Here is a 27,309-nt window from a genome sequence, read left to right on the forward strand (position 1 = left end):
TTCAATCCTGAGCTTTGAGTCAAGACAGGAGTACCTCTTCAGGGAAGTAGTCCCTGCTGGGGCAGTGCATGCCCACCGGTGTGAGGAGGAATGGCTCTTTGAAAGTGATGAAGGGGGAAATGCACAGGATGATGTCCTTCAGCTCGTGCTTAAACACAGCAGAGATGGACTTGAGGCGGTCGTCGGAGGAGTCCACGTGTTCGGCGATGAACATCCCTGTGTCATCCTGCAAGGGGTCTCGGAATAGCTTAGGGGTGGGGGTGTCTGAGCGCTCCTCATCCTCCAAACCAAGTTCTCCCACCGTCTCACCCTCAGAGGTGCCGACCAGAGTGTCCGAGCCCATTTCCTGCTCCTCATCAACAAGCAACTGCGGACAGATGGATGGAGGAGGCGGCACAGGACTGGAGCATGGGGTTGACGTCCTGGTCTCAGAGTTTCCAGCCTCCTCTTGGACAGAGAACAGAACCGGCTGGGGGTTTTGAATGACTCTGAGAATATCTGTATCTTCAGTTTTAGTTGAAGACTCTAGAAAAGGTGCTTCTTCGGATTGTTCCCCCAACGTAGAGTTATCGCTCACTGCCGTCTTCTCCATGCTGTCTCCGTCCATCTCCTCATCGGCAGCAGAGCCCTCCAGGAGGCACGGGAAGGAGCCACTCTGAGGTAAACTGGGCGGCATGGCGAACTCGTCCATGAGGAAGGAGATCTCTAGCTGAGAGTGGTAGGCAACGCACACCATCAGCATGATGATGTCTTTCACCTTGGCCAGCTCGTACTCTGACGCGCCGCGCAGCTTGATGGAGCATCCCAGGTGAGGCGGGCAGCCGTCGAAGAACATCAGAGTCTTCGACTCGTCTGGAAACAAACAGAGAGGAATGACTGCATGTCCGACAGACGGCGGCGGTGGCAGACAGAGGGTCTTACTGTTGGGCAGAGAGAAGGGCTGCATGTAGAACTTGTGGCAGGTTCCCAGGCGAGGTTTGGTGAGGAGCTGGTCCATGGACATCACCAGGTCCCCCTGGGTCATGTGACTCACTCGGTCCAAGACTTGCTACCATGGAGAAAGAAAAAGTTATCACTCCCTATTAATGAACCCATCAACATTCATTGCCATTATATTTCAATGTAGTTGGAGAAAAGAAGCAGCTTTTTATGTTGAGCATTCAGGTGCAACCAGTGCACTTTTCTGGCCAAACCCCAATCTTTAAAAAGCCTGACCTACCGATTCTTATTTTGGTCGATACCATTTGTTGTTGCCAAGTTAACAGCGGGGTGACGATAGTTAACTGCGCATATGCAGACAGGATCTGGTGGGTGGGACTATCAGCCCCATCAGTAAGCCCTCTCTCTTTCAGACCTTGGTAGAAGTAGTTAAAATTGGTTTCAAATCTAAGTAGAAGTTGATCACTAAGATTAAGAAAATCTGGGCCAGTTTATTAATGCACCATTTTGAGGATAAAGACATTTTGTTCAAGATTATAATCTGGAATAAGCACAGACTGACTGGTAAAAACCCGCCATTTGTTCTACACTTTGCTTCGTCCAGAGGGTCTGGATGTTTGTCTGTGATGCATGTAATGCGCCGGTTTGACGCTATGAAGCCTACACTATACACAACCATCCTCTACTGCGGAGAGAAGTGCTGAGCTGAACTTCAACTATCTTTTAAAAATTAACCAGCAATAAACAAAGATGTTCCCACACTCAGCAGTAGCAGTCATGTTAGAACTACAATGATCACAGGGCGTCTGACTTTATCATCTTCTGTGCTTCTGCAGAGGACATTAACAACCACCGGACGGCTGGGACATGTCCCACTGACCGATTTGACGTTGATGACCAGCGTGATGCCGTGCTCCAGCAGCATGTCTTGAGCGATACGCGACACCGTCTTCTCCACCAACACCAGGTTGGGGCGGACGTCTACAATTCGCTGAACGTAGTTTTTCAGGAACTCCCGTTCCTGTAGCAGAGGTGGCAATAACACCAGAGTTTTAGAGCAGAGGCGTGACCCGGATATCTTCGTGTCATTGTAATCGCCTCACCTGGAGCACGATGGGCTCAATGCAGGTGAACTTGGTTTCTTCTCTGTACAGGTACTCGATGGAGCACTTCAACAGCAGAATCTTGGGGTTCTTGATAGAGGAGTTCATCTGATTTCAGGTGAGAATTATACTTTAATAACAGCACTTTGACTGTGAATACTTTGACCACCAGAACCCTTTCCTGCGTTTGTGCTGGCGCAAAATATTCAACAGTGGAAACTTTAGCCAGACGGAGAATGCCTTTACCTTCTTGTGGGCGATGTTCTTGGTGCACAGGAAGCCGTTTACCATCTTGGAGTCAAACTTCCTGCCTCCAGGAATCTGAACCACACAGATAGGTGAGATTTATTCAACCAGTCATTTCACCTTTATTTTAATGGTGCCTTTCATACAACGGTGTACAACACAAAGTGATTTACAAGATAAAAAAATGACAAGTGCCCCACCATGCCACATGGCCAAATGCACCAAAAGAGATTACACTTGTTGAACATCAACACAGGAGCATGAATGTGGCGCAGGAAACTAAAGGGATTTCTACACCATATGCAGACGAAACCAGAAGTTTACATATACTGAATAAAAAGAAAATGAAATATAAAAAAATAAAAACGGGAAATTAGTCATGAATAAATAAAAATCAATCAAATTTTATTTGTATAGCACATTTCAGCAGTAAGGCATTTCAAAGTGCTTTACATCATTAAAAACAAAAACAGAGTATTATATATATATATATATTTAAGCAATACCAGTTAGAAAACTATATCTTATGGTTGTAATAAGAGGATAAAATGGCTCAAATGAAAATGTTCATGGAAAATTATTCAATAAATTCCTAATTTATAAACACTGTCAAATATAAAAACCAAATACATTTTTAATCAAACTTCAAATTTAGGTAAAAGCTAAATTAAACATGTCTTCAGTTTCCTTTCAAACTGTTTTCAGGAAGCACATCCTGAAAACATGATATTGATTTACCATCCTGGTTCTCTGCTCCAAGATGTGACTCCATCATATGTTTTTACTTACTTCAAAAACTGAAGCTAGAAGACCTGAGCGTCATGAGAGCTCACTCAGTTCAAACTTCTCAGCTAATTCCAGTGAACCACTGGGAGATTTGGAAAACAACTGACAGGCTGTCCAAACTCCCTCTTCCCAAACTCAGAGGTGAAACGGCCCGTCTGACCTTCTTGATGTGAACCAACTGCCGGATGTCCATGTCGTCGTCACAGTTGCGAACGTCGGGCCGGACCGTCTGGACCACCTGCCGAACCACGGGAACGATTATGTCCCTCCAGGACAGAGACAGAGACTCGCTGTAGAGCAGCTGCTGCAGCAGCGCCATCATGTGGCTGTGGTTGGCAGAGCTGAACAGATCAGGCAGATTGTCAGTCACTACATCCATGAAGGAAAAGCAAAAAACCGATCATTTTCAGAGAACAGCATCGACTACAAGTACAGCCAGAAACCTATCCAAGAGGTTCTGAAGAACAGTGTGTCATGTTGTAATGAATTCTTGAAGGCAGAGTTTCAGAAAGAGCAGGAGTTTTTAGAGACACAGGCCCAATTTCAAAGTGTTAAATCGCAATTTAAATGTTCCTTTAAGTCATATCTGAAATGTGCAGCAACTGAAGGTAACAACATAGTTGCTTAACTTTGTGCTTTGAAATAGCACTATGTGCCTGGAAAATATTCATGGATGTGATCTACCTGCAAATAGAAAATATTTTTTCAACCGTAAAAGGTTATTTGAAGTAAATCCATCCATCAAGACAATGAATCTAGTTTACTGGCTACAGCCTACAAGTCATGAGTGTTTAAAAAGAGCAAACCAATCTGTTCTGAGTCACTTTTTACACAAGTAGTGATAGTTTGTGGACTGTTCATAAAAGCACAATTTAAATGCGCTGTCTTCTTGATTTTACAGAGCACCTTCAGGACCAAATGCACAAGAAGCCCTGATTTGAATCTCACAGCAATCATGAACCACAGACACAGACGGCTCTCCACTCACAGCAGCCTCTCCATGGCCATCTTCTCCCCGTTCTCCTCTCTGAGCTGATCCAGGGAGCTGTGGTGCCAGCCCAGCGGAGTGAACAGCATTTCTTTGGCCTTCTCCTCCACGCGACGGTTGAACAGAGACTCTGCGAAACAGACGGCAGCTCAGAAAGAGGAAGAGCTCTGTGGAGCTGCTCAGGTGACACAACGGGACTGCGGCATGAGGAAGTGCTGAGTTCCTACCTTTGATGAAGGCATCACTGATGATGATGTTCTGCCCTCCGTCCTCCGAAATGAGAAACTCGGCTGGAAGAGTGCGCACAACAAACTTAATGGAACTGAATGCATTAGGGATCATTTCAAAAATAAAAAGCGCGAGTATGCACTATATGCAAAGCATCAGTGTGCTGCGCTAGAGGAAGCAGAAAAACGATGGGAAAAAAATAAATTCTCCCCAACACATTCTCGACTAGAAAAGTTATACTTTATTCAGCAACTTTTTAGACAGTATGCAACTTTTCTAAAAAGTATGTTTCTTACTTATTTTTTAAAACTCTCACTATGCCGTGTCAGTATAATATGAGACAGACAATCTATGAAAAGTTCGGGCTCCCCTGCCTTCTCCTACAGTTCTGCTGTCATCTGAACAAATACACTGCTCCATCAGAAACAACCAATCAGAGTCAGGAGGAGGATCTTAGCACTATCAATCATCCTCGTGTACACGCCATTCAACCTCCCTTTTGCTCTCTACTAAGCTACAGCTGGTTCACCACAACATAGCCCGTCATGAATGCTAAGGCTAGTTAGCATGGCTATCGCTGACTGTGAACAAACAGCTTTTCTGGAATGTTGGAATGTTAAGTTGTTTTTCCACCATTAGCACATTTAGCATCACATACACAAAGTTGACCGACGGCTCCAAGCCCCTCCTCCTGGTTCTGATTGGTTATTTTTAACCAGTAACGCAGTATTTCTTCAGAAGGCAATAGCAGCTCAGGAAGGAGGTGAAGCAGACCAATCTTTTCACAGATTATGTGTCTCATATCAGACTGTCACAACAAGGTGAGAGTTTTAGCAAATTTGTTAAATGTTTTTATTTTTTTGTAAAAGTTACATGATGTCGTTTTAAGTCAGTGAAAAAAAATTGAAGAAGCTCTACAGCAGTGATGCCCAAAGTCGGTCTTTGAGGGCCGACATCCAGCATGTTTTAGTTCTCTCACTGGTGTTAGTAACAACCTTTTCAGTATGTCAATGTTCTTCTTAGGGCTTCTAATGAGCCATCATTGGATCCAGGTGCTTTAAACCAGGGAGAGAACTAAAACATGCAGGACGCCGGCCCTCCAGGACCCACTTTGGACACCACTGTTCTACAGAATCCATGTAGAAGATCTTTAAACACATCTTCCTACCTTTCTGGTCTGCAGGAGGTGGTACATGTGGGTACTTGGACTGCTTCTTGATGTGAAAGTTCACGTTGTTCTGCTCCATGTTGAGGTTGATGGAGGCGGCAGAGTCGCTGTCCACCGCTGAATGGAAGCTGCTGACCGACGTCCTCTTGCTGGGGCTGGCAGAATCTGGACACAGACGGGTTTTAATACACACACCACCACACTAAGCCTCACCACGCTGTCAGGTGTCATGCCTACTTGGCACAGTGTAGTCAGACTCGTAGGCCAGTTGCTCTGTGTCGCTGTCGTCAAACTTGATGTCCTTGAACCAGGATGGCTCCGACTGTCCCTCGATGGAGTTGATACTGTCGCTGTCTGGAGAGGGCGTTTCTGAGAACTCTGTGCTCTGGTACAGATGGAGAGATGATAAGTATCCTGGAGGAAAAGAACATTTCAGCCATTTCTACTCCTGTGTGTCGAGTAAATGGGCTCCTACCTGCAGGGGGCGATAAAGGGCGTACTCATCTCTGAACAGCTGGTCGTGGTGAGTGACGCAGTCAAGCCAGCGACCATCTACTAATGCCTGGCCTATTGCAATAGCCTGGGCCCTACACACACACACGCACACACAGATTACAGTTTAAGTGTTTCTGTTCTCACATTAGTTGGAGAGATGACAGAAAGCCTTAAACGTTCCTACGCTCAACGACATGCTACCTGGTGGAGATGGTACCATTCCTCAGCAGCCAGTTAACAAGTTCCTTTCCCACAATGCAGTTGGGGTAGGTCCTCAGCCAGTATCTGTGGTCCTGGAACTCCATCCCTGTGTTGTTGTGGCAGATCTTCTTCCACAGCTCCTTGAGTTGGGAAGAGTCCTGGAACAAACAGTTTCTGTGATGTCAGATGTCAGGAGGAAACGTTTTGAATAATTTGATGCTGCTCCTTAGCAATATCCCTAAACCCAGCCAGGACACTGTTTGGAATTTAAACCACCAGCTTATTTAACTAGGACATCATCCAGCGAGTTCATGTTTTCATCTGTGAGCTCCATTAAGTCTTCAATAGGAGGGGATTATGAGCCGTCAGTATCTTACCCGAGGTAGATCATTTCTTCATCTATGTCTTGTATGGTTATCATGGAGGCTGAATAGGATTAAGGCAAATACACATTTTTCCATCATAACAGAGCATTACTTTAAACATAATCACTAAGCTTCAAACACTTTAACCATTTAATCTTTGAACTGAATGTCTATTTATGCAGAAGTCACAGGTTATTTAGAACAAACACCAGGCTATGGTCACAGTCTGAGAGAATAACCTTCTGTGATGTAGAAGGATGTGATGATTTGGGTTGCCAGGGAGACCATCTGAAGAGATAATAATGCAGCAGGAAATTCTATGAACTAATGTTCAGTTGAACTGTTTGCGTTTTTCATTTTAACACAATTTGAATGCCCTGCATTTACCCAAATATAAGATGTTTAGAAGTCATCTAGGTTAGGCAAGATACTGAGAGATCATAACACATCCACATAACCCCACGTAAAAAAAAAAAAAAAATCAAAACTACCCCATTAAGCACATGGTCTTCTCATTTCAACTGACAATTAAAGATTTCCTTGAAAAGCCCATTAAGGCTCACAGGGTGAATAATCTGACAGAAAGTTATTCTGGGCCTCCAGTGGAGATGCAGTTAGTTCTCTCATTTTGACACTGTGAACTTCACTATGAGCTGCTAAAACAACCGGATGACAGACAGACGTTTAGGCCAAATCACACACCAGGAGGATCTTCCTCTCCTCCTCACTGTGGTCAAGCTTGGTGCCACTCTTGGTGCCGGCCATGGCCCGGCTGGTGGGCGGACTGACAGAGCTGTCGTAGGCCGGAACCAGGGTGGATCCGGACCGGTCCAATGGTAGGTTGGTCACACTGGCCGACCTGAAAACGACAAAAAACGAGTTCACAAAAACACCAGGTTGGTAAAACGCAAACCTTGTTGATCACTGGAACGTCTGATGTCATTTCCTCTCCAAGAAATTGTTTTACAGACATGAGCACTGTACATAAAGGGAAGATGATATAATGGGTCGATGCTCGTTAAGTCTGATAACTTGGTTAGATACTTGAGTAACTGTATCAACTGGTACAACACAAATAATTTATGAAATTTTAATTCAGAATGCACAGATTTATAAGGTAATAACTGAAAAACAGAAAGAAGCATGTGCTCTGTCTGCACGAATGAAGGTTGACTGCCTTCTACAGTTCTCAAAACAACTGAAATCTTGACGCAATTGATATTAAAAAAAATAATTATTATTCAAAGATACTCTTTTGGGTCAGAATTAATACAAAATTAACCAATCACATTTGGAGAAATTGAAGCGTTTCTTCTGGACTACAATAATGACAGGACAGTCAGGAATTTCTGAAACAACATTCAAGGACAGTCAAGCAGTCCATCGAGGTGGAATGACTATTTTCTGTTATTTTGGAACTTCTAAATTACACACTGCATTGTTTAGCTCATCACTACACACTATACAACACAAGACAAACAGCTCGATTTAGTCAGGAAGTGTTCATAAGGTTGGTTGTTTCGAAAACACTGGATATCGTTTGCAACAGAGGAATGAACTAAAGTTCAGAAAATGAGGACCTGATATAAAGAAACAAGTTTTCTTTTAGTAGAACCACAAACAACCCAAAGGAGCAAATGACTGACCTCTTCCTCGCTGGTGACTTCCCCACATCCTCCGGCAGGGTAGAGAGTCTGGAGGCGAGGCTGCTGCTCTGAGGCTCCTGGTGAATCATGCTAATGACAGACAGAATGGTTTAATCTCCCTTTCAACTGCTTTATTTACGACAGTTTTACAAGTCAAGTCAGATTTATAAGCTGTACATTTGAGCAAAGAGGAAAGTTATAGGAGCTAGACCGAATCAGCCCTGAATGTTGAGGCAGATGTGGAGGGAAAAAATGAAGAAAAACCAACAAGACTCACTTCTTTCTCATCCCAATAGGAGTTTTTCTATGTCAACAAGAAAGAGAGGGAAGTTAACAGGGAAAGTCGACAGAAAGCAAAACAGCTGAAAACAGCAAGAGAAGAAAAGAAGGTCAAGGAGAGCATGCAGTACAGGTAGAGTTAGAATGAAGTCCTTTTTAATTCTGTTAAGTAAATAAAGCACCAAAAGGTTAGCTACACAGCTTTGTGTTTTATCAAAATTCAAATGTTTTCTTTATGGTTGATTAAGGCTGACATGAACCCAGCTCTGTAGCAGGATTATTCTCACCACTAGTCTGAGACAGACACCTGCTAAACAATGAACAGCTGCATCCCAGTCCAAACACTGACCTAATTAAACTAGAATATTCTCCAAAACTTAATTTATTTCAATAACATCATAGAAAACTGTAGCGTATATATTATGTACCGTAGAGTGATACATTTCAAGGACTTTTTTTAACGTTAATCTGGACGTTTCTCAGAGAACTCAACGGTCTTACGCCAAACCAATAAACACAGGAACGCTATGGCTTTCCCTACACAATCATGGGAAAGACGACAGACTTCACAACAGGAGACAAGTCACAAAAATACATTTTTAAACAAAGCTTGTTGTGCACTGTGTCCAAGAACTGTATAAAGCATTTTATTGAAAGTTGAGTTTATGTGCTATAACTCTGTATCATATTAGTTTCACTTTCTGCATTTAACTATGGAAATAAATTAACTTTTCAGTAATATTCTATTTTGCTAAGATGAATCCTTTAAGCATAGCCTGTCCAACACTAAATGAGGTGTGAAGCTCCAAGTTTAGACTGAGTGAGGAACTCATGAAGAGCTTATATCAATGTCCAACTGGAACTCTTTGGAAATGTGTCAGATTTTTTGTGTTTTCAGAGTGGGTTCACCTTTGCCAGGTCAGGTCTTCCTCGAGGAAGATGTTCCGGCTGGCTTTGCGACCTCCCACGGGTGTCCGAGGCTCGCTGGGCTCCAACACGCACACAGAGGAGGGAGAGTCTGACAAGGCGCTTAGGTCCTCGCCGATGGAGCTGGAGTCTGCAGAGTGAGTGTAGCTTAGCGCTAGCTTCCGACAGTACGTGCAAGCCCGCAGGTCTCCTGCACCGGGAGAGGGGGAAAGAAGTTCACATGAAATAACCATAGACGTGAGAAAAAGCACCAACAGCAATATTACTTATTTTATTGAGCTAAAAATGATCAAATCGTTTCAAATCATGTCAGGCAATATGGATGAAAGACTAAGATGTTGCTCACCTGTGTAACCCATAAACTTTCCAGGGATCTCCTGGTTGCAGCAGCGGCTGCAGAAGATCTGGCCACACAGCCTGCAGTGGTGTCTGCGGCGGAATGTGGTGAACTTCTCGTTGCAGTCGTAGCATTCCTTACACTGGCTGTCGGGCATCCAGTACTGTTTCAGATCGCTGTCCTGAAGGTGAACAACATGAGGTGTAGCTTAGAATTCTGTCACATTAAAAACGATTTCTGCTTTTCCTGATCCGCTTAATCACGGTTAAGGGTAGGGTAAACCTAACCCATCCATCATGTGACTGTGAAATATAGTCTTTGCTGCACAGATATTGACAGACCAACTTCAGATACATTGGAAGACTGACCGTTATAGGAGATCCTTCCTGCCTACCACATCAACATCCACAATGACTCTCTGAAGATACTTTGATTGCATGAGTTATGACCACATTAAATTCCTCTTGGTATAAATAAAATGTTTTTGAATTGAACTGCAATGTCTGTGGAAAGAGCTTTATAAATAGATTCATTCACCAACTCTGAAAGTTGAGGGAACATATTTTGAAATGGATAGTAGTATAACAACCACAACCTTCTTCCATAAATAAGAAATTAATGTTTTATATATTTATATATGACATATTTTATATTTATATAAACATGTATTTATTTATATGTTTATATTTACATAAATATATATTTATATATATATATCCTTCAAGACATCTCAGAGCAAAAGGGAGGCGAGGAAAAAGGAAACCATGTTTGCGGACACCCCGAGTGTCAGTGGTTCTGTTGGGTTCGGTACCTGGCTCTTTCCCTCCATGATCTCCTTCAGCCTCTTCAGTGCGGTGCGAAGTTGTACAGCAGTGCGAGGGTCGTGATTGCTGAGAGATGTGTCAGACTTCCTGCTGCCATCTGGAATCAGGCGAGAAATTGTTCAGAAATCGACACAAATTAAATGAAATGCTTTCATTATAAGTAAGATCGTTGCTGGTGCATTGTCAACATTTTGAATACATTTAATCTGAAATCACAATGCAGTAAGTAATGGGCAAAAAATAATTGACAATGCACTTTAACACCTGGTGATGAGCTTTCCTAAAAGTTACAAAAGGAAACAAAATATGAAAAGCAAGAGTTTACATAGATAAGCCGTAGAGTCAAAGTGTTAGCTTTAAAAATCAAAACAATACAATTAGTTCCCATGTTAAGAAAAAAAAACTTTAAGGCAAACCACACACTAGTAGAAAGCTTTGTAGTAAGTGCAAATGTCAGACACACTCCATGCACTCAAACACACACACAACCTAAAAGCATCTTAGTAAATCCACACAGTGCAGAAAAGCCTCACCTGGCCAATCCACTGCAATTAAAAAAAAAAAAAAAAAGATATGAGACGTTACAACCTGGACCCCCATCTTTCAATACTTTTAAAAATAACCATCATTCAGACTGCTTTAGTTGCTCTCATCCAGTGCAATGCTGTCATTGGTCATCTCTGAACTGCTGTTGATATTTTCCTACTGCTGAGCTTCCAGCTCAGTGCCACAAGCAGGCAACCAGCCAGCAGGGTCAGTCTCTAAGTGGGCCTCTCCAAGCTTCCAGGTCCATGACAGAGGAAGCAGGTAGGACTCGAATGCACAGAAATACAATAGTCAACTTGTGTTTGACACAATGGAGCAGGAGCTGGAAATTGTTGAAAGAGCCTTTGCAAAAACAGTAGGAAGACTGAAAAAGCAATTTAGAGATGAAAAAGAAAATGGAAAGGAACGGAGAAATTAGAAACATGGCGCAAAAGGAAAAAAAAATCTTTAAAATGGAAAGAGCAATGGCGACACAAACACTATGCAACACACAGTGCTTGTGTGTTGCACTATGTGTGTTGCAACACACAAGACATCTACAAAGACGTCTTTGTAGATGACCTCTACAAAGACATCACCTCAGTGGGTCAGTTCTGACAAGGTAGAGAAGATATTTATGTAGGAAAAGGCTGGATTCTATGTCCTGCAAACACACACATCTCCAAATTTCACCCAGGTTTTTCCTGAGCTGGTAGCAGGGACACTGAAGGGAGTACATACTTTCTTAGCCGTCACAGAAAGAGTCAGAGCATCATACACCAGTGAGGAGAAAGAAGAGAACAATACCTCTGTTAGTTTATACGTCACTGAATGCCTAAGCACCAAAAGAGGTCTGCTGTTGTTAAAACAAGCATTTTGATGTTGGCGTCTGACAAAATGCTTATTGCTCGTTTCATAATTGATGTTTTTGTGATGTAAAGCAGTTTGAACTGCATTGGTGCTGAAATGTGCTGTCCAAATAAATTGACTTGCTTTTTATCTCTCTGCCAGTCTGAATGACAGACATGTGATTAAAAACTTAACTTTTAAATAGCTTCTTACATCTCTGGTAGGTTCTCTGAATTCATTTCAAACACACCACTGATACTGAAAAGTGACAGTGTCCCAACCTTGAAGCACTCAGGATGATGCATTCGCTGACAAAAAAATAAAACAAGTTGTCACCTGGCATTGAAGTTGGGGAAAGAATCATCCAATTCAGGTCACCAGCCAACTTCTTGGTGCAACATCAGACATCAGAGTACTTATTAGTTGCTAATCTGATCTGTTTAAATGCTGCAGTTTTTGAGGTAGCCCAACATGACTCAAGGCTTTACTGCCTTGTTGTGATCAACCTTTTGGATTCTTCATGCATGCTTCTGATGAGGCACACCAAGGTTTCCTCATAGAGTGTGCTGACAGAACAGGTGTAGAAGTGGAGCACAGCTTCACCAGGTCATATGTAAGGGGCCTGACTTAGATTTTCAGGTCAAAGTACAGAACTCAAGCCAAGTTGGAGCTCTTTAGCATGCATCAGTTTAGAGGTCAGAAACATTTGGACTTTTTATTTTCTCTGCCCCCATTTTGAAACTCTGGTAAACATGGTCTCTACGTTTCTGTCGTCTTCGGGACCTGAGCAGAATGTTCTTAGACTGTACTTTAGCATCAAGATGACATACTCTTTAGTTAAGATTAGAACCATTACGATCCGAGAAAGACTGAAGAAAACTGTTTGAGACATTTTAGCCACCGTCTTCCTGCTTGCTGTCCAAACATCCCAGCTGCATTAACCACAGATTAAAATTAATGTGTGTTAAATGTCAAACTGACTTTTTCTTCCAGTTTTTACCTGGCAACACTCATAATTTTTTTCCAACAACTGATGGTTTAAAAATTAGAAATGGTATACCTGATCAAAACTATGATCTTCACACAAAACTTCACACAAAACCAGGAACCTGAACAGCTAACATGTACATGCTCTATAAAAGCGTATATAGAGAATGAAAAAGAAATCTTCAATAAGGCAAATAAATATTCTTGGGATGGATCTATAAAGCAGGTCTGATCAAAGCCTTGACTACAGAAAGGCACAATGTTATCAGTGGTTCTGATTAGCTCAACAATGCCAGGTCAGCAGCATAAAGGCTACCAGCTTTAAAGAACAGCTAAACCAATCAATAAAAGTGTGACACACAAAAATTCAATCACATTTGTTGTTTTTCTTCCATTTACCATGCAGAAAAGTGCAAAGTATTTACAAAAGCAAATGGCAAACTTGCATGTTTTCTGATATGTCAGAAACCAAAGATGTGTGGGGTTAAGAAAAAGAACTCACAAAATCTTTTCAAAACATTTTTCTGCTGCAGGAGTAAAAAAAACCCAATTAAAAATAACATAATCTCTGATTTGTGTGTGTGTGTGTGTTTTACCAGAGACAGTAGAAGTGCGTCTGAGGATGTCAGGATGCTGCTTCTGGTGTGTCCTCGAGTTGTGGACAGAGTGGGAAGGACTGGAGGACAAGCTCCGTCTCTCTGCCTGCCGCCGAGGAGGTGGGACGTCCGGCTTCTCCGAAACTGTGACCACAGGACGGCCCTCTTCTGCACACAGACAACACAACACACACAACGTCACATGAAAACAAGATGACGGGCAGAGAAAAGGCGTTTTACCCTCCTGTACAGTCATATGTCTGTGGGCCAGGTGAGAGGAAGAATTTCCTTCCGTTTGCATCCTGCAGGGTTCCTACGCTTTTTAAAAACATTTCAGACTTTTCTAAATCTAGATTCCTGGACTTCCAAGTCACTCTTTGGCCAAGTTGTAAAATTTAAAAACAAACATTTTCTTTTAAACAAGAGATATTTCAGGTTTCAAATATCAATGTGCAAAACCGATGGATGGAGAGTTGCAAATTTGTGGAAATCTGCAATAATAAAAATATTTATTTATATATTAATTGTGAAATAATTGAACATTTTCCACAAAAAAAAATCAACATTGACTTTAAGGGCCTAAACTTTTACCTCCAGTTGGCAGTATTTCTTACACTTGATGAACTGCTGCCAATTTAAAAAACAATTATGAAATCCAGGAGAGACTGGATAATGGATGAAGCAAATAAATTGTGTTAACTTTGTTTTACCCGAGACTCCTCCCCTTTCTCTCCCTCAGTGACTCAGACAGTCATCCATTTTTTTTTTTTTTTCATTTTAAAACGTCAATATGAAATAAAATATTAACGGCACTAAAAGAAAACTAAATATTAAAAAGAACAAGTCAATTTTTCTTATTTTTCCTTTTTAATTTTATTTTTCTGCACAAAAAACTAAACTGTAAAAGAGAGTGATAGGTCGGGGCCAATGTAGTTTGATACAAAAATAAATAAAACTGACAAAAACTAAATCTTGTGTCTACATGTTGCTGACTTGATGAAGTGTAGTTCAGATTTTTCTTTTTTTGGGGGGTGGGGGGTGAGGGGGGGGGTCACTCTGAGCTTCCATGCCAAATCCAGTCAAATTTATTTGTATATCACATTTTCAGCAACAAGGCAGTTCGACATCATACAGTCACCAAATGTGAAACAATAAACATGACATTTTGTCAACCGCCATCATCAAAGGCAGCTCTAAGCAGGTGGGTTTTCAGCTTTGATTTAAAGAAACTCAGTCTTTCAGCTGTTTTGCAGTTTTCTGAAAGTTTGGTCCAGATTTGGAGCACATAGAAACTGAGCATGGTGCAGACCTCAGACTACAAACATAAGTCATGTAGTGTTCAGATCTCCCGGATTTAGATACAAAGACGCATCACTACTCACATGACATCCAAGAGTCCACAACAACACGTGGTGTCGAGTAAGGGAACATAATAAAAGAAAATTACAGAACATTTACATCACTCAGATTTATATCAACACGTTTAACAAATACAGCACATTGTGTGGTTTAAAGGATGATGATCTCAGTTCCTTTACTGAATGACACATAAAGCATTTTTGAAGCCAAATTTAAACAAAAATAATTAGGCTTTCAGTCAATAATGTAAACAACTAATTTAATTCGACTGTGCCAAAAAGCAGAAGCATGCCCACCATGTGCTGGGCAAGTCTCAGCAGCAGCACTGAATAACAGGAAACCTGGCTGTGACTCACTGAGAATGACAAGTGAACGACCAAAGGGTTTGCCAGTAACACAACCCCTTTTAACTCGTTTCCATGGTGAACAGTTGTTGTTAGAACTGTTCCCTTGTAGCAAGAAGGTTCCACCAAACCAGCAACTCTGGGTTCCTCCAACAACCTATATGCATGTTAGGTTAACTGGCCTGCAATAACACCATAGTGGTGCGAGTGTGTGAGTGCGTGTGTGTGTGTGTGTGTGTGTGTTCTGTGATTCCCTCTCTTAATCTATGACTGGATTAAGAGCCAGAAAAAAAAACTGCATATGTAAATCACATACTCTGTTATTTACATACACAGAGTGTGTAAATCACTTTACACAGCTATTGCTGTGCACTGCCGGCCAGCTGGCTCAAAAAATGCTATTTGTTAACAGGAAAAGAATTTGGCAGTTCAAAATATATCCATCACAAAAAACACCATCATAATGTTGGAACACAGTATGTCTGATGAGCAGCTAATTACAGTTTAGCTACCTGAGCGTTACAGGTTATTATAACCTCAAACAGGTGGTTATAATAAAATGTCTGATGTGCCATACATTTGTGAAAGCTGCTCCTACATTTTTCTGTTTGTGAATTCCACTTAAGCCTATATATTTTAAGTATTAATATAAATACTCTTGATAATGTTATTATAAATGAAAAAAATATATTTTAGCAACAGTAAGAATAAGTGTTTTTCTCTTTTCAACAAAACCATTTAGAATAAATCTAATCATGCAACATTAAGTAGCTTGTTATATTTCAAGTAGTAAACATTTTTTAAATGTATGTTGAGGATAAACTCAAACAGTTGGATAAACTGAATACGAGCTGAAATGTTAAAGCTTAGAGAGACGGCTGGCGGCATTATTTAATGTGTTCTCTTATACAAAGCTGCCTCTTTTCTAAATGTAGGTTAATTACAGTCAATATAATAATAGAACATTTCCACAACATTATCACAATCACACATTTTTCTGATTTCAGGCATGTTATAGATTTTTGTATAATTCAAAGAAAATGCAGTATGTTTCCCATATTGAGCCCAGGTCCAGGGGTCAGCCTTATGACCTTCTACCATGGTTCTTAATAACTTTGACTAAAATGCAGTTTTAGCCATTTTCAGTTTTTTTATTGATTTTCCACAACTAAATTAGACTAATTTTACCGGTAGGATTTAGTAGATCTAATATTCTTGTCATTAGGTTGGAAACTATTTGGAGTTTTTTTTATATTTTTTGCAAATGTTTTATGTTTTTCTATTTTTTAAAACCCAAAAATAGAAATAAAATGGTGACTCTGTCCAAAGGACAACAAATTTGCGATAGTAGAGTCGTCTTTTTTTAAAAGGCCATGAACCGATGCTGGCTCTAAACAACTTGCATTACACTGGACTGAGGGGAAAAATGGTAAAGGTTGCAGATCCCCGTTCAAGGCCTAGTCACAAGGCCATGATCCATGAGTCTTCACCTCTCTGTTCACACCCTCCTGCTGATGATGCTGAGCAGCTGCACTGGTAGCAACAGCATTCTGTAGAGCAGAGACATTCCAGGGCCTTGTGGACAAAACAGTTCAGTTTGCCCTTTTCCATCCAAAAGATGTCTGCAGCCCCATTGAAACGCCAAAGCAGGCGTGTTTCTGCAGTTCATTGCACAGATTGAGCACTTTGCTTTTCAGCTCCAAATCGACTGCATGCATGTATCTAAAGTTAACAGAGCTGCAAAGCGAACCCAAAAAAAAAAACACTTTCTGAGCTTCGGCTTTGGGACCAAACCCTACCTTTATTGCTGAAACGAAACAGGTTGACGAATGAGCTGTAGGCGGAGCGGAGCGGTGGCTCATCCTGCTCCGGAGTCAGCGGTTTGAAGTGGGTCAGGTGTGAGGGGCTGGTGGGAGAGGAGGCCGGCGGCTCGATGTTCCACTCCGTCGAGGAAGATGACGAGGATTTGTCATCTGCAGCCATGACGCCGCTACCCCGGCTGCAGAGGAAACACACGGGGACACGGCTGTGAAGAAGTTCAAACTTTTGCTCTGCATTACTAGGAAAGAAATGTGAATTTTTCCAACATATATCAAGAAATGGAAAATATTGAAATCAGATTCCAGACTCCAGAAGCAGAGGAAGCCAGAGCTATAGTCAGTCTCTAGAAGTGTGTTTATCGCAAGAACAGTAATAGGAAACCTTTAAGAGCAAGAAGCATAAAAGCATTTAGTACTGCTCTTACCTGTGCAATCTGAGCAAAGGTTCAGCTGTTTATTTATTCTGTTATTTTTTATTATTTGAACAAGGCATTAACACCAGCAGGAGCTACAGAAAGTAGCTCTCACTATTAAGAAGTAGCGAGACAGATTTAGATCTCGTGGCAGGACTGCCGAGTTTCAGCTTCACATGAATCACTGGCAAAGTTCATCCTCTACAGGATACACCTGCTGGGAGGAAATACTTCAGGTCTGGTCTACGTTTTGCTTCCAGATCACAGAAATATCTGGTATTAACCAGAACAGAAAATGTTCTAGTTCAGCAGGAAATCACTTTACCCAGCCTGAGCTCTGTTTTGATACCAAAGGAAACTCAGTAAGATTTATTTTCTACTTCCTTAAAACAATTTCCTCAAAGAGAAACGAGTGATTTTTTTTACCAGCTTTACAGTTTTCCATCCAGTTCGCCCTCACATCCCTGCTGCTGTCTAAATGAGCCACATGGATTAGAGGCCCCCTATGCCCCTTTAGTTCCACAGATGATCTGAACTCGTGACAGGAACTGGTGGCCCTCTGCGTTAGCGGTCGGCTGACATCGTTAACCGAGACTCTGATGCCCCTGCCCTCTGTGTGCTCGACCGAAACAAATAGGAAAAGCGCGTCCTGGAGATTCTGCGGTGCTTACCTTCTGAAAAAGGCAATAGAGCTGGAGTTGGAAATGAATGCCATCTTGGATTATAGTGAAGAGAAAGCCGATGTAAATGGCATCACACTCCGCTCACCTTATCATGTGATCAAAACAGACCGAAGCTTTATAGCAAAGTCCCAGACCCGGAAAACAGAAAGCACCTCCCTGACCCGGCTCCGTCGGTCTCTTGTCAGAGTCACCGGGGGGGCTGACAGAGAACCCGCGAACACTCTGGTTTTTAACAGAGACACTAAAGCGACACTGGGCAGATTCAGCTACATTTGTTATGAGTAAATTAAAGTGTCAGTACATTTGTTACATAATGGGTTACTTTTATTAACAACTTAAAGATAATGTTATGACTTAGAGGCTTATTATTCGCAGGAGAAGCGGAAAAAAAAGCTTATCAATCTAAGCTGAGAGTTAGCTAATGTCAGCAGCAGCTGATGCCTATAAGGCTGTATGGAGTTAGCTTCGAGTGCTAACTAGCCGGGAAGCTGCATCTGCGTTGGTCGGTGAAGAGTAAAAGCGAAATGTAAAACAAGCAGGTTACCTATTTACTTTATGAAGTTGACATAACTGAGAGCAGAGGGGGACTCCAATTCCTCAAGTGGCTGCAGCTGTCAAACATTTGGAAGAAGAAACCGACTCCCTTAAAACAACAAGCAGCAAGCCCAGCCCTGACTAATCAAGCACCGAATGTCGTCAGACGCTAGCCCGAGAACAGACAGCTTCAGCTGCATTCGGAGACATCAATTGAACCCTAAAACGGTGCACTACTCATTTCACTCAAAAAAGTATTCAGTAATTTATCAGAAACACTACTAAAAATAAATACTTTAAAAATAAGAATTTAAACTAGAAATTGGCCAAATGATGTTTAGACATCTTAAAGAAGAGTAGAATATCATGTTTATTTAGCAAAAAAAAATCATATGGTGGCGCGTCAGGGGTAAAAATAGTTAGTGGTAAAAGTATAGTTTGGGGGAGGAAAAAAGTAAGTTATGGAAAGTAAAGTGGGATAATGAAATAAATGGAAAACATTTATATAGGATACAGATTATGTTATAAGAATCAGAGGACTAAACAGAAGGGAGGAGATAATTAAATAGAATAAAAACAGGTCATAGTTTTTTGAATGGTACTATTTTTAAATGAGGAAGCATCTAGATTTTTGTAATTGGTGTAATACTACAAAACGATGGAACTTTTTTTTATTACTTGGAAATATGTGAAAAAAGTTTTGAATATGGAAGTTTGAATAGGGAATCATGTGGTTGCTCAGTTAAATAGCAATGAAGGAAAAAGAAAAATATAATTTTAAAAAATGGTCTCATTAGGACAAGTTGAGGAAAAATAAGTATTTAAATCTAAGAGATGACGTTAGTGCAACAATAATGGATCCAAGAAGATAATGACGAAGTTCACGTTAGTGCGCATGCTCGGCAGCTCGGCGGAATTTTTGTTTGTTTTTGAAAAAATAAAGAAGTTTTCGGTCTTAAATGACAGGCGGTGCAAAGCTGATACATTCTTGAATACAGTAGTTTGTGTCGTTCCCTTCGAAGATTTTTCTGTTTTAGAAGATAAGCGCTTCAACTCGAGGACTTTCATAGACGGTAAGGCTGGACAAAGTTAGGACAGAAACTACCAGCTAGCTAATTTGTGACTAGCTATAATGGAGTGTTGGTTCTGGGTGAAATAGGGACCTTTCCTGGTTAAAACGTTGATATTCGTGCTTCTGGGTTTATCTTTGACAGTTGTTTTAACGCGATACTTCAAAATGTGCATAAAAAAACTGTTCATAGAATTAGCACTTAATGCTATTAAATGCTAAATGGAGACATAAGAGAAGACAAGTAAGAGTCTGGTGGTTTTAACATGTCTTGTATCTTTTTGTTTCATTACTGCTAAAGGGATAACGCCTCCGTCTTCCCTCAGGTTTCTGGCTTCATATATTCCAAGTTGGACCTTTTTTTTTTTTTTAAATCCATCAGTCTGATGATGCCTCCCAGGAAAACGATGATGGCACCATCAAAGCAGACATCAGCTGTGGCTTCAAAGATCAAAAACAAACTTATCAGTGGGTTTATTTATTTAATTTATTTTTGCGATCAATAAATTGAAATTGAATTGGGTTATTCTCCATCTCATTTGTGTTGCGGCGGTCACAGACTTTGAGCAGTGTTAACACAGTCTTTCTTTCACACCAGACACCTCCTCCTTCTTCAAGGTCTCCCTGAAGACCAACAACAAGGCCCTGGCTCTCGCTCTGCAGGCCCAAAAGGAGAAGAGCAGGCAGCTTGAGATGGAGGTGGTGCTCCTGCAAAAACAGGTCAAAGATCTCTGCTTCCAGCTGGCCACTAAGAAACACAACCAAAGGAAACTGGTGAGTGTGATGTCTCAGCTGATGTGGGGTTTAGTTTGACAATTATCTGGTTCACTACTTGCTGTTGTTCTGCTCCTACAGATGCTCATCTTGAAAAATCTCCATAATAACACTCTGGACATGATGGCAGAACTCGTCTCTGACGACGTAAGATACAGAGTATAGAGTCACCTCTCAGATTATAGTTTTACCATAAGATTGTGTTTTTCTTGCTTAAATGCGACTTTCGTCAGATGAACTTCCTCTGATTTTGCGTCATGATGTACACAACATGCAAGTTTTTTTTTTCTTTTTTGGCTTTTTACACTGAAGTTGTGACTATTATGATTTATTCCAACTCTCAGACTCAGCCCTTCTTTTCTTTTACTAACATTTATTCCACAATTGTCTGTTAACCTCAATGTAAATGGAGGAAAATAAATCAGATTAATGAAAACAAAGTCTGATGAGGCACTGACTAAATACATCTCAAAGTCCATAGATAGATCTCAGGAACCTGAAGTTGCTTGCAAATGCTCAGAATGGATTGACCTGGTTTCCAAAGCTCTGGCCTGAATCTGGAGGCTAATCATCCACATTTCACCCAATCACACTTTTTCCTCTTTGTTTTTTAAACAGTTGTGGTAAAAATGTTAAGGAAAAAGTCAAAGGTTTTTAAGGTTTTTGTAGTGAAAAGGAACTAATCTTATAGTCTAGAACAAACCAGTTAACAGGAAAAAAATTAACTCAGACAGGAATTTAACTTTCCTGTTTGAACTTATTTTTTTCCAAAGTTTTTACATACATCTGACCGTTATCAGTGATAATTATCTTTTAAACTGTATGATTTGGATCAAATGTTTGGTCTCTATGTATTCAGTACCATATAAGGTAAAATATTGAGGAGGCGTCTATTTATTTCCCCTGCTGTGGGATCCAAAGCTTGACTTCTAATCTAGAAAATCTCAATATTAAGGCCAATATGTTGATGCATCTGAACTGCTGAAGCTGAAAATTTGTTTTCCCTCAGGATTCTCCAAGACTGTCAGAGAGCTGCCACTCCCCAACGGATAAAAACAAAGAGAACGATGCAGCAGCGCGGTCAGAAGTTCCTGCTTTCGCCTTTGTTGTGTCCTTGTAGGTGTTGTAGTTTCTGTGGACATAAATTATATCTGACGGTTATATTTCTATCTTATACACAGTAAACCTGAAACATTAAGGAATCCTTTCTGCCACAACAAAAACATGGAAGCAACACCAGGTCTGCCAGAACGAAACCCTCATCTAGATGTTTTAAGTGTCCTAACCAGATGCAGCATCTCTTCTGACATTTTTCATGGTGGGTCATTTGGCATCATTCAGTGCAGTGTTTCAAATATGTGCTGCCTCACTATTAATGAATGTCTTTTCCCAGAAAACGCTGAGGAAAGACGTTTGAGTCAACATGTTCGACCCACTCAGACAGGATCGTGTTGTCCACCCCGCAGCAGCCTGAGGAGTGAAGTGGAGCGCCTGTCCAGAGTGTTGTCCCAGTCCAGCTCTGAAATAAACTCTGTCCTCTGTCCTCAGAACAATCAAACACATGAAAACTCCACAACATCCCTCTCTAGTGATGTAAACGCTCCAAGTGTGTCTGCCTCAGAAGCTGAGCCTCAGTTAGCAAAAGCCGACAATACAGTCCTTCTCAATACGTCGATGGAGATTACGTTGAGTAACGCAGTTGAAATCGTCACCGTGGAAACCAAAGCCAAGAAGAAAGGTCCTTCTCGTGAGACGAAAGGCACAAAGAGTCAACAGGCAGGTTCCAGTCCAGAAGTCCAGAATGGTCTCAACCACAGACCAAATAAGGAACCTGCGGAAATTTCTACTTGCATAAGTAAACAACCAGAAGATAAAGACTCAGGAGTTCTTGAGGTAAAGTTACCCAAAAAACGTGGCAATAATAGGAAAATATCTCGCATCCCCAAGCTTGGCAATCATCAGAAGACATCCAAGAATGATACTGACTTCTGTGACACTGTCTCACAGGAATTTGATAATTATTTTTTCAACTCTAAAGTTAGCTTGTTGAAGGCTGGAGGCAGTGAACCTGAAGAAGGTTCAGCAGGTTCTGAAATCACCTACAGACGGTCCAGAACTAAAGTAAGGAGGCGCTCTATGGTCATTCAAAAGACCCCATTAGTCAGTCTGTCTCATAATGACAAGAGCCAACGGTATGAATCGGAGAAGGTCCACGATGAAGAGGAAGCAGAAAACACAGAGCCACACCCACCACCTCCACTGGAGGTGGATGGAGGTCCACCTCCACTGGACCTCCATCCAGTGGAGGTGGCAGGTCTGGGGTCAGAGGAGAATCAGCTTCCTGTAACCAGGAGGAAAACGCAGACCAGACCGAGATGCAGAGGAACTTTTATCATCTCTGTTTCTAGGGACAGTAACTCCCCAGGTCTGGACTGTGACATGATGCTTCCTGGAGAGCCTCACTGGTCAGCTGAGGAGCTGATGGAAGATCTGGCTCAGAGTTCTGGTAAAAAACATTTCCAGACAGATCAGCAAACAGAAACCTGCAGTGCTTCAAAGCGCCCTCTGGTGGAAACAACAGAGCATAACATGAAAGTCCTGCTAACAAATGAATGCGACCGTTCAGAGAACCACACACGTAAAAAATCCAGACGAGACAAAGCCGGAGGCTCCAGGAACAGGATGACGTCATCACTGGAGAAATGTGCTGATGGTTGCAACTCCAGGCAAAAGAGAAAAACAAGCAAAAGCAGCAAAAAGGTTTTATCTGAAGATGAATCTGGTCTGCAACCCATATGTAGTGAGGATCTTCTTTGCAGCCCTTACAGTCTGGATGTCAGGAAGGAAGGTGAAGAGGATTTTCAGATGCTCTTCAGCCATGATCATTATGACATTGGTGAAAATCCGCCTGATCCTAAAGTCTCCAAAGGCAGGAATTCTCCAAAACCACAGAGGAAGACAAAGCTGCACACAGCAGCCGAAACCAGGAACCTAACAGAGACGTTTGTCATCCACAGACCGACATCTCTGGACAAAAGCAAGAGTATTTCTGTCAATAGCACAAGGATATCTGTTGCTAGTGATGAGACGACTCATCTGGATGCTGGCTTTCTGCTAATGGATGTGCAGCCACCATGGCTGCTTGGAGAGCTCAACACTGTGGACCCAGAATCCAATTCTGTACCCAGTTCTCCAACCAGGAGCCCATCATGCAGGCTGGAGGTGACTGAGGGGTCAACTAGAGCCTCACCAGGTGGGTGTCCCCGTCCACTGTCAGTGGACGTTCTCTCCGTATCAGAGTTTACCCATGAACTCTGGGTAGACTCACCCCCAACAGGGGAAGACTAAACACAAAATTTAATCTAGTCCGACTTTGGTTTAGCTGGCAGCTAATGTTATGCTGCTGTGCATTGCAGCAGAAAGAGTTCTAACAACTGTTACCAACACCTTTCCAAACCCATATGGTGAAAACAAAGGAAGAAGCAGGAGAAGGGACTGTGTGGTCAGCTATAAGGAGCCACCATTGAACAGGTGAGAACGTTGGGTCACACTGAAAGGGACTCGGACTTCACATAGCAGCTCAAATATTTGCCAGAGACATGTCAGCAGGTAGACTGGTGAACTTTGTTCAGACAAAACAAAGACGGGTGTCAGGTAGTTTACTGAATAAGACTGAATTAATGAGCCATCAGATAACAAAAGCAAAGTCTTCAAACAATAACATGACTAAAAGATCTTAAAAGAAGCTGGGAGCAGCGACTGCAAAAACACACCAGCATTCCTGCATTTATTCCATTGGCAGATTATTTCACTTATTGGAAAAATGTCATACAAGTAAAATAATCTTCTATTTTAAGGAATTAATTAAAGCAAGCTAATATATCTTACTAAAAATGACTTGATAGCATGGTGTGAGACAGATAATCTATGAAAAAAATCAAACTTGAAGTAAGACAAATTAGCTTTGTCTTATTTCAAGTGTACCAAGATATTTACACTAGAAACTTAATCAAAATTATTTGGTAAGACTTGGTGTTTTTCAGAGTACTGCTTCTCCACCTTTAGAGGAACAGACCATGGTTTAGTTTTTTATCTGTGCCAAACATGTTGTGATTCCTAGAACCAGTTTCAGTTCTCTCCATTGGTTGCTTATGTTCTCTGTTCTCTAAGCGGTAGAGTAGAGTGAGTGGTATAGTTCTGGGTTACCAGAACTATGAGCCCTCTATCTAGGTTTCAACAACTGACCTACCAATACTGGTTTTATGATTGGTCAGTTCATCCAGATTTGTCTTTGTCTTTTTAAAAAAGAGAGAAAATGGAACGCAGTGCTGAATTTCTGTGTTGTTTTTTTTTTCCCCCAAACAGGAAAATTAGACGTGGGGATGATTTTACAGAGAACACATTCCTGAGTTCTCCGGTGTTTAAAGACAAGAAGAAGAAGAAAAAGAAGACGAAGCAGTAGCTGAAACCAGTGGGGTGGGCTGTGGACAAACTTTTTTTTTTTTTTTCCTTGTGATAAATCCAATGTTTTAGTTTCCTGCAGCTTTTCAAAGTTATTTGAACGCTTGTCATTTTAACTCAGAATGTGTTCAGATTTGTAGTATTACTTTTTAGATTTTTCACATTGGGGATGTAACAGCTGTTTGCTCCTGATGGGAGGCCAGCTGTAAGTAATTGAGTGGAAGCTGATAACCTGATGCTCCCTGTGATGTTCAGCTGCACAGGATAAAGACTCAGTGTAGCCAACCATGTTTAGGATTTGCTGTGTGAGCATGCCAAGTGAAGATCTCCAAGCTCCACTTTCTGCTCCATCAGCTTGTGCTGTGAGTACAAATCTTAACATCTTGGATCTGTTGAAGTTTGTATGTTTTTTTATTTTTATTAAACATGTTTATCAGAAAACTTAAACTTGAGTTTGTTGGTGTTTTTGGTCATTCTAACTGACTGAGAGCAAGTCTCCTACCTGCTAAACTCAGAACTCCAGTTACCTTCAGGAAGTATTCATACCCTTTCACTTTTCTTGCTCGTATTTATTTAATGAGCAACAGCTAGAAATGTTGCCATTTCTTTTCGTTGTAAAGCAAATATTTCAGTTATGAAAGTGTTTTTTTTTGTTTTGTTTTTTTTAGTCTTGTAGAATTTTCTCTGACAGCAGTTGCAGCATTTTGTGTTTGAGCCTCAGCATCAATTAGATCCTACCAGTCTCTGGTTCAGACTATATGTTTACTTTTACAGCAGGTAAAATAAGAACTGAAATCCAAAAGAGGATTGTGTCTTTGGCCCTATTCCTCTTCCATTTTGAACACGTCACTATTTCTTTCAGCTAATATTTTCTAATTGTGCCGTTTACCCGAAATTCTCACCAGATGTTGGTAACAACCCAGCAAGTGAACACATTCAGCAAAATAAAACTGTAAATGTCGTGCAGTAAAACAAAATGGCACATGGAACACAAAGACGGGGAGATTTAAAAGGGTTATGAAATGGAGCTCAGATCTGTCAGTAGAAAGCAATCCTGCAGCTTCCAGTGAGCACTTTTGAGGAAGTGGAAAGAACCTCATTGCACTATAAGCTGACCATGTCCAGATGCTCAGAGAAAACTTTTTCCTAGAGACATGAACCACGTCAAACCTGGAATTGGCAAATACGGTTGTTTCAAAGAAAGCAAGCAGTTCTTGAAACACCCTTGGCCTGTATTACCATGAAAAAAAAAAGTCTTGAACTTTTAGGCCAACCTGGAAAATGCTGGGACAATATGATTTGGACAGATGAAAATAAAATTGAGCTATTTGGATGATGTAGCACACAGTGATGATTGGAGCTCAAATGGTTCTGCATTTCACCTCAACAGCAGGGCAAACAGGTGCTGTTTCTCACAATATAGCACTGGCAGACTTTATATAACTGAAGGGAGGATGAATGGACAAATGCATCAAGACATTCTTTATTTTTTTAAAAATGAAATTGGGTCGCCTGGATCTCTACAACTGACTAGCGTAAGCACTACTGCCAGCATCAAGCATGGCGGTGGAACGATGATTCTTTGGACCATTTTTTTCAGCCATAGATTCAAGAGCCTGCAACTGTTAAGTCGACCATGAGGTTATGTTTCTGACAGCTAAAGCTTGGATTAAACAGGGTTTTTAGCAGGGCAGTGATGTGAGAAAATGTTGCCAAAATTTGTCAAAAGCAATGTGACTGAGCAAAACGCCTGGCCATTGCCCTCCTGCACTATTCCGTTAGATTCACATCTCTCTTACAGCACAGTCTGGGTTTTCTCTGGTTGACTTGGATTCCCTCCGGTAGAGATTCTATCAGGCCAATCAGCTAACTAAAAGAGAATTCGTGAATGATTTCCATTTTCTGCACTGTTTTAGAATTGCAGTCTGCCAGTAGTTTTAGCAATGGCAGTGGAGGAAGTGAAGGAAGCTGTTCAGTCTATATTGGCAACGCTTCAGATTAATAAATTAACAGCCGCTTTGTTCTGCTCTGCACTTCTCTCTGCAGAGTGAAGGATGGTTGTTTAATGTCCAGGCAACTTCTGACGAACTTTACAGTATTTAATTTGTGCATTACATATGTCACTGATGAATGTTAGCGACTGAGTAAAATCTGAAACTTCAACGCTATCCAGGCCTCCAGGAAGCAAATGTTTCTCGATAGCTGAGAACCCGGGCCCTCTGGACAAAGCAAAGTGTAGTACAAGGGGCTTGTTTTCAATCAAGACAGCAAAAAGATTCTACAGTATATTTAAAATTTAGAAATGAAAATTTCCTTTTGCTTTCTTGTAACGATGGGTGCTTTCAGCAAAGTACAGTTTATGA

The 27,309-nt window shown here is 41.3% G+C and overlaps 2 protein-coding genes across 5 annotated transcripts in view; one reads left to right on the plus strand and one right to left on the minus strand.

Moving 5' to 3' along the window:
* The window catches only part of pikfyve (phosphoinositide kinase, FYVE finger containing), a 29,099-nt gene extending 10,852 nt beyond the window's left edge, over positions 1-18,247 (minus strand). The window contains exons 1-21 of one of the 2 annotated variants that reach the window (XM_008438180.3): positions 18,097-18,247; positions 16,992-17,191; positions 13,490-13,657; positions 10,520-10,629; positions 9,718-9,889; positions 9,354-9,561; positions 8,443-8,469; positions 8,166-8,255; positions 7,222-7,378; positions 6,155-6,312; positions 5,934-6,045; positions 5,696-5,843; positions 5,459-5,623; positions 4,290-4,352; positions 4,063-4,192; positions 3,235-3,415; positions 2,289-2,363; positions 2,043-2,150; positions 1,820-1,960; positions 922-1,048; positions 35-852 (exon numbers count right to left, since the gene is read on the minus strand). In XM_008438180.3, the coding sequence (XP_008436402.2) occupies positions 35-852; positions 922-1,048; positions 1,820-1,960; positions 2,043-2,150; positions 2,289-2,363; positions 3,235-3,415; positions 4,063-4,192; positions 4,290-4,352; positions 5,459-5,623; positions 5,696-5,843; positions 5,934-6,045; positions 6,155-6,312; positions 7,222-7,378; positions 8,166-8,255; positions 8,443-8,469; positions 9,354-9,561; positions 9,718-9,889; positions 10,520-10,629; positions 13,490-13,657; positions 16,992-17,191; positions 18,097-18,140 (3,402 nt within the window). In that variant the 5' untranslated portion in view covers positions 18,141-18,247. The remainder of the gene's footprint in view (positions 1-34; positions 853-921; positions 1,049-1,819; positions 1,961-2,042; positions 2,151-2,288; positions 2,364-3,234; positions 3,416-4,062; positions 4,193-4,289; positions 4,353-5,458; positions 5,624-5,695; positions 5,844-5,933; positions 6,046-6,154; positions 6,313-7,221; positions 7,379-8,165; positions 8,256-8,442; positions 8,470-9,353; positions 9,562-9,717; positions 9,890-10,519; positions 10,630-13,489; positions 13,658-16,991; positions 17,192-18,096) is intronic. The other variant, XM_008438197.3, reaches the window with a different exon arrangement.
* Positions 18,248-19,486: 1,239 nt separating this feature from the next.
* On the plus strand, positions 19,487-25,393 carry sgo2 (shugoshin 2). Of its 3 annotated transcripts, none has more exons than XM_081598653.1 (9): positions 19,487-19,715; positions 20,013-20,179; positions 20,310-20,485; positions 20,567-20,632; positions 21,495-21,565; positions 21,667-21,803; positions 21,879-23,738; positions 23,902-24,016; positions 24,851-25,393. In XM_081598653.1, exons 2-9 carry the CDS (start codon positions 20,098-20,100, stop codon positions 24,945-24,947), a joined length of 2,604 nt encoding a protein of 867 aa, XP_081454779.1. In that variant the 5' UTR covers positions 19,487-19,715; positions 20,013-20,097; the 3' UTR covers positions 24,948-25,393. The 3 variants fall into 3 exon arrangements, with proteins under 3 accessions (XP_081454779.1, XP_008436372.1, XP_008436381.1); XM_008438150.3 differs by having other exon boundaries at positions 20,038-20,179; XM_008438159.3 differs by having other exon boundaries at positions 20,038-20,179; positions 23,905-24,016.
* Positions 25,394-27,309: the final 1,916 nt, after the last annotated feature.

This window comes from Poecilia reticulata, chromosome 2 (assembly GCF_904066995.2).
Source record: "Poecilia reticulata chromosome 2, P_reticulata-male-v2, whole genome shotgun sequence".
Taxonomy (NCBI): Eukaryota; Metazoa; Chordata; class Actinopteri; order Cyprinodontiformes; family Poeciliidae; genus Poecilia; species Poecilia reticulata.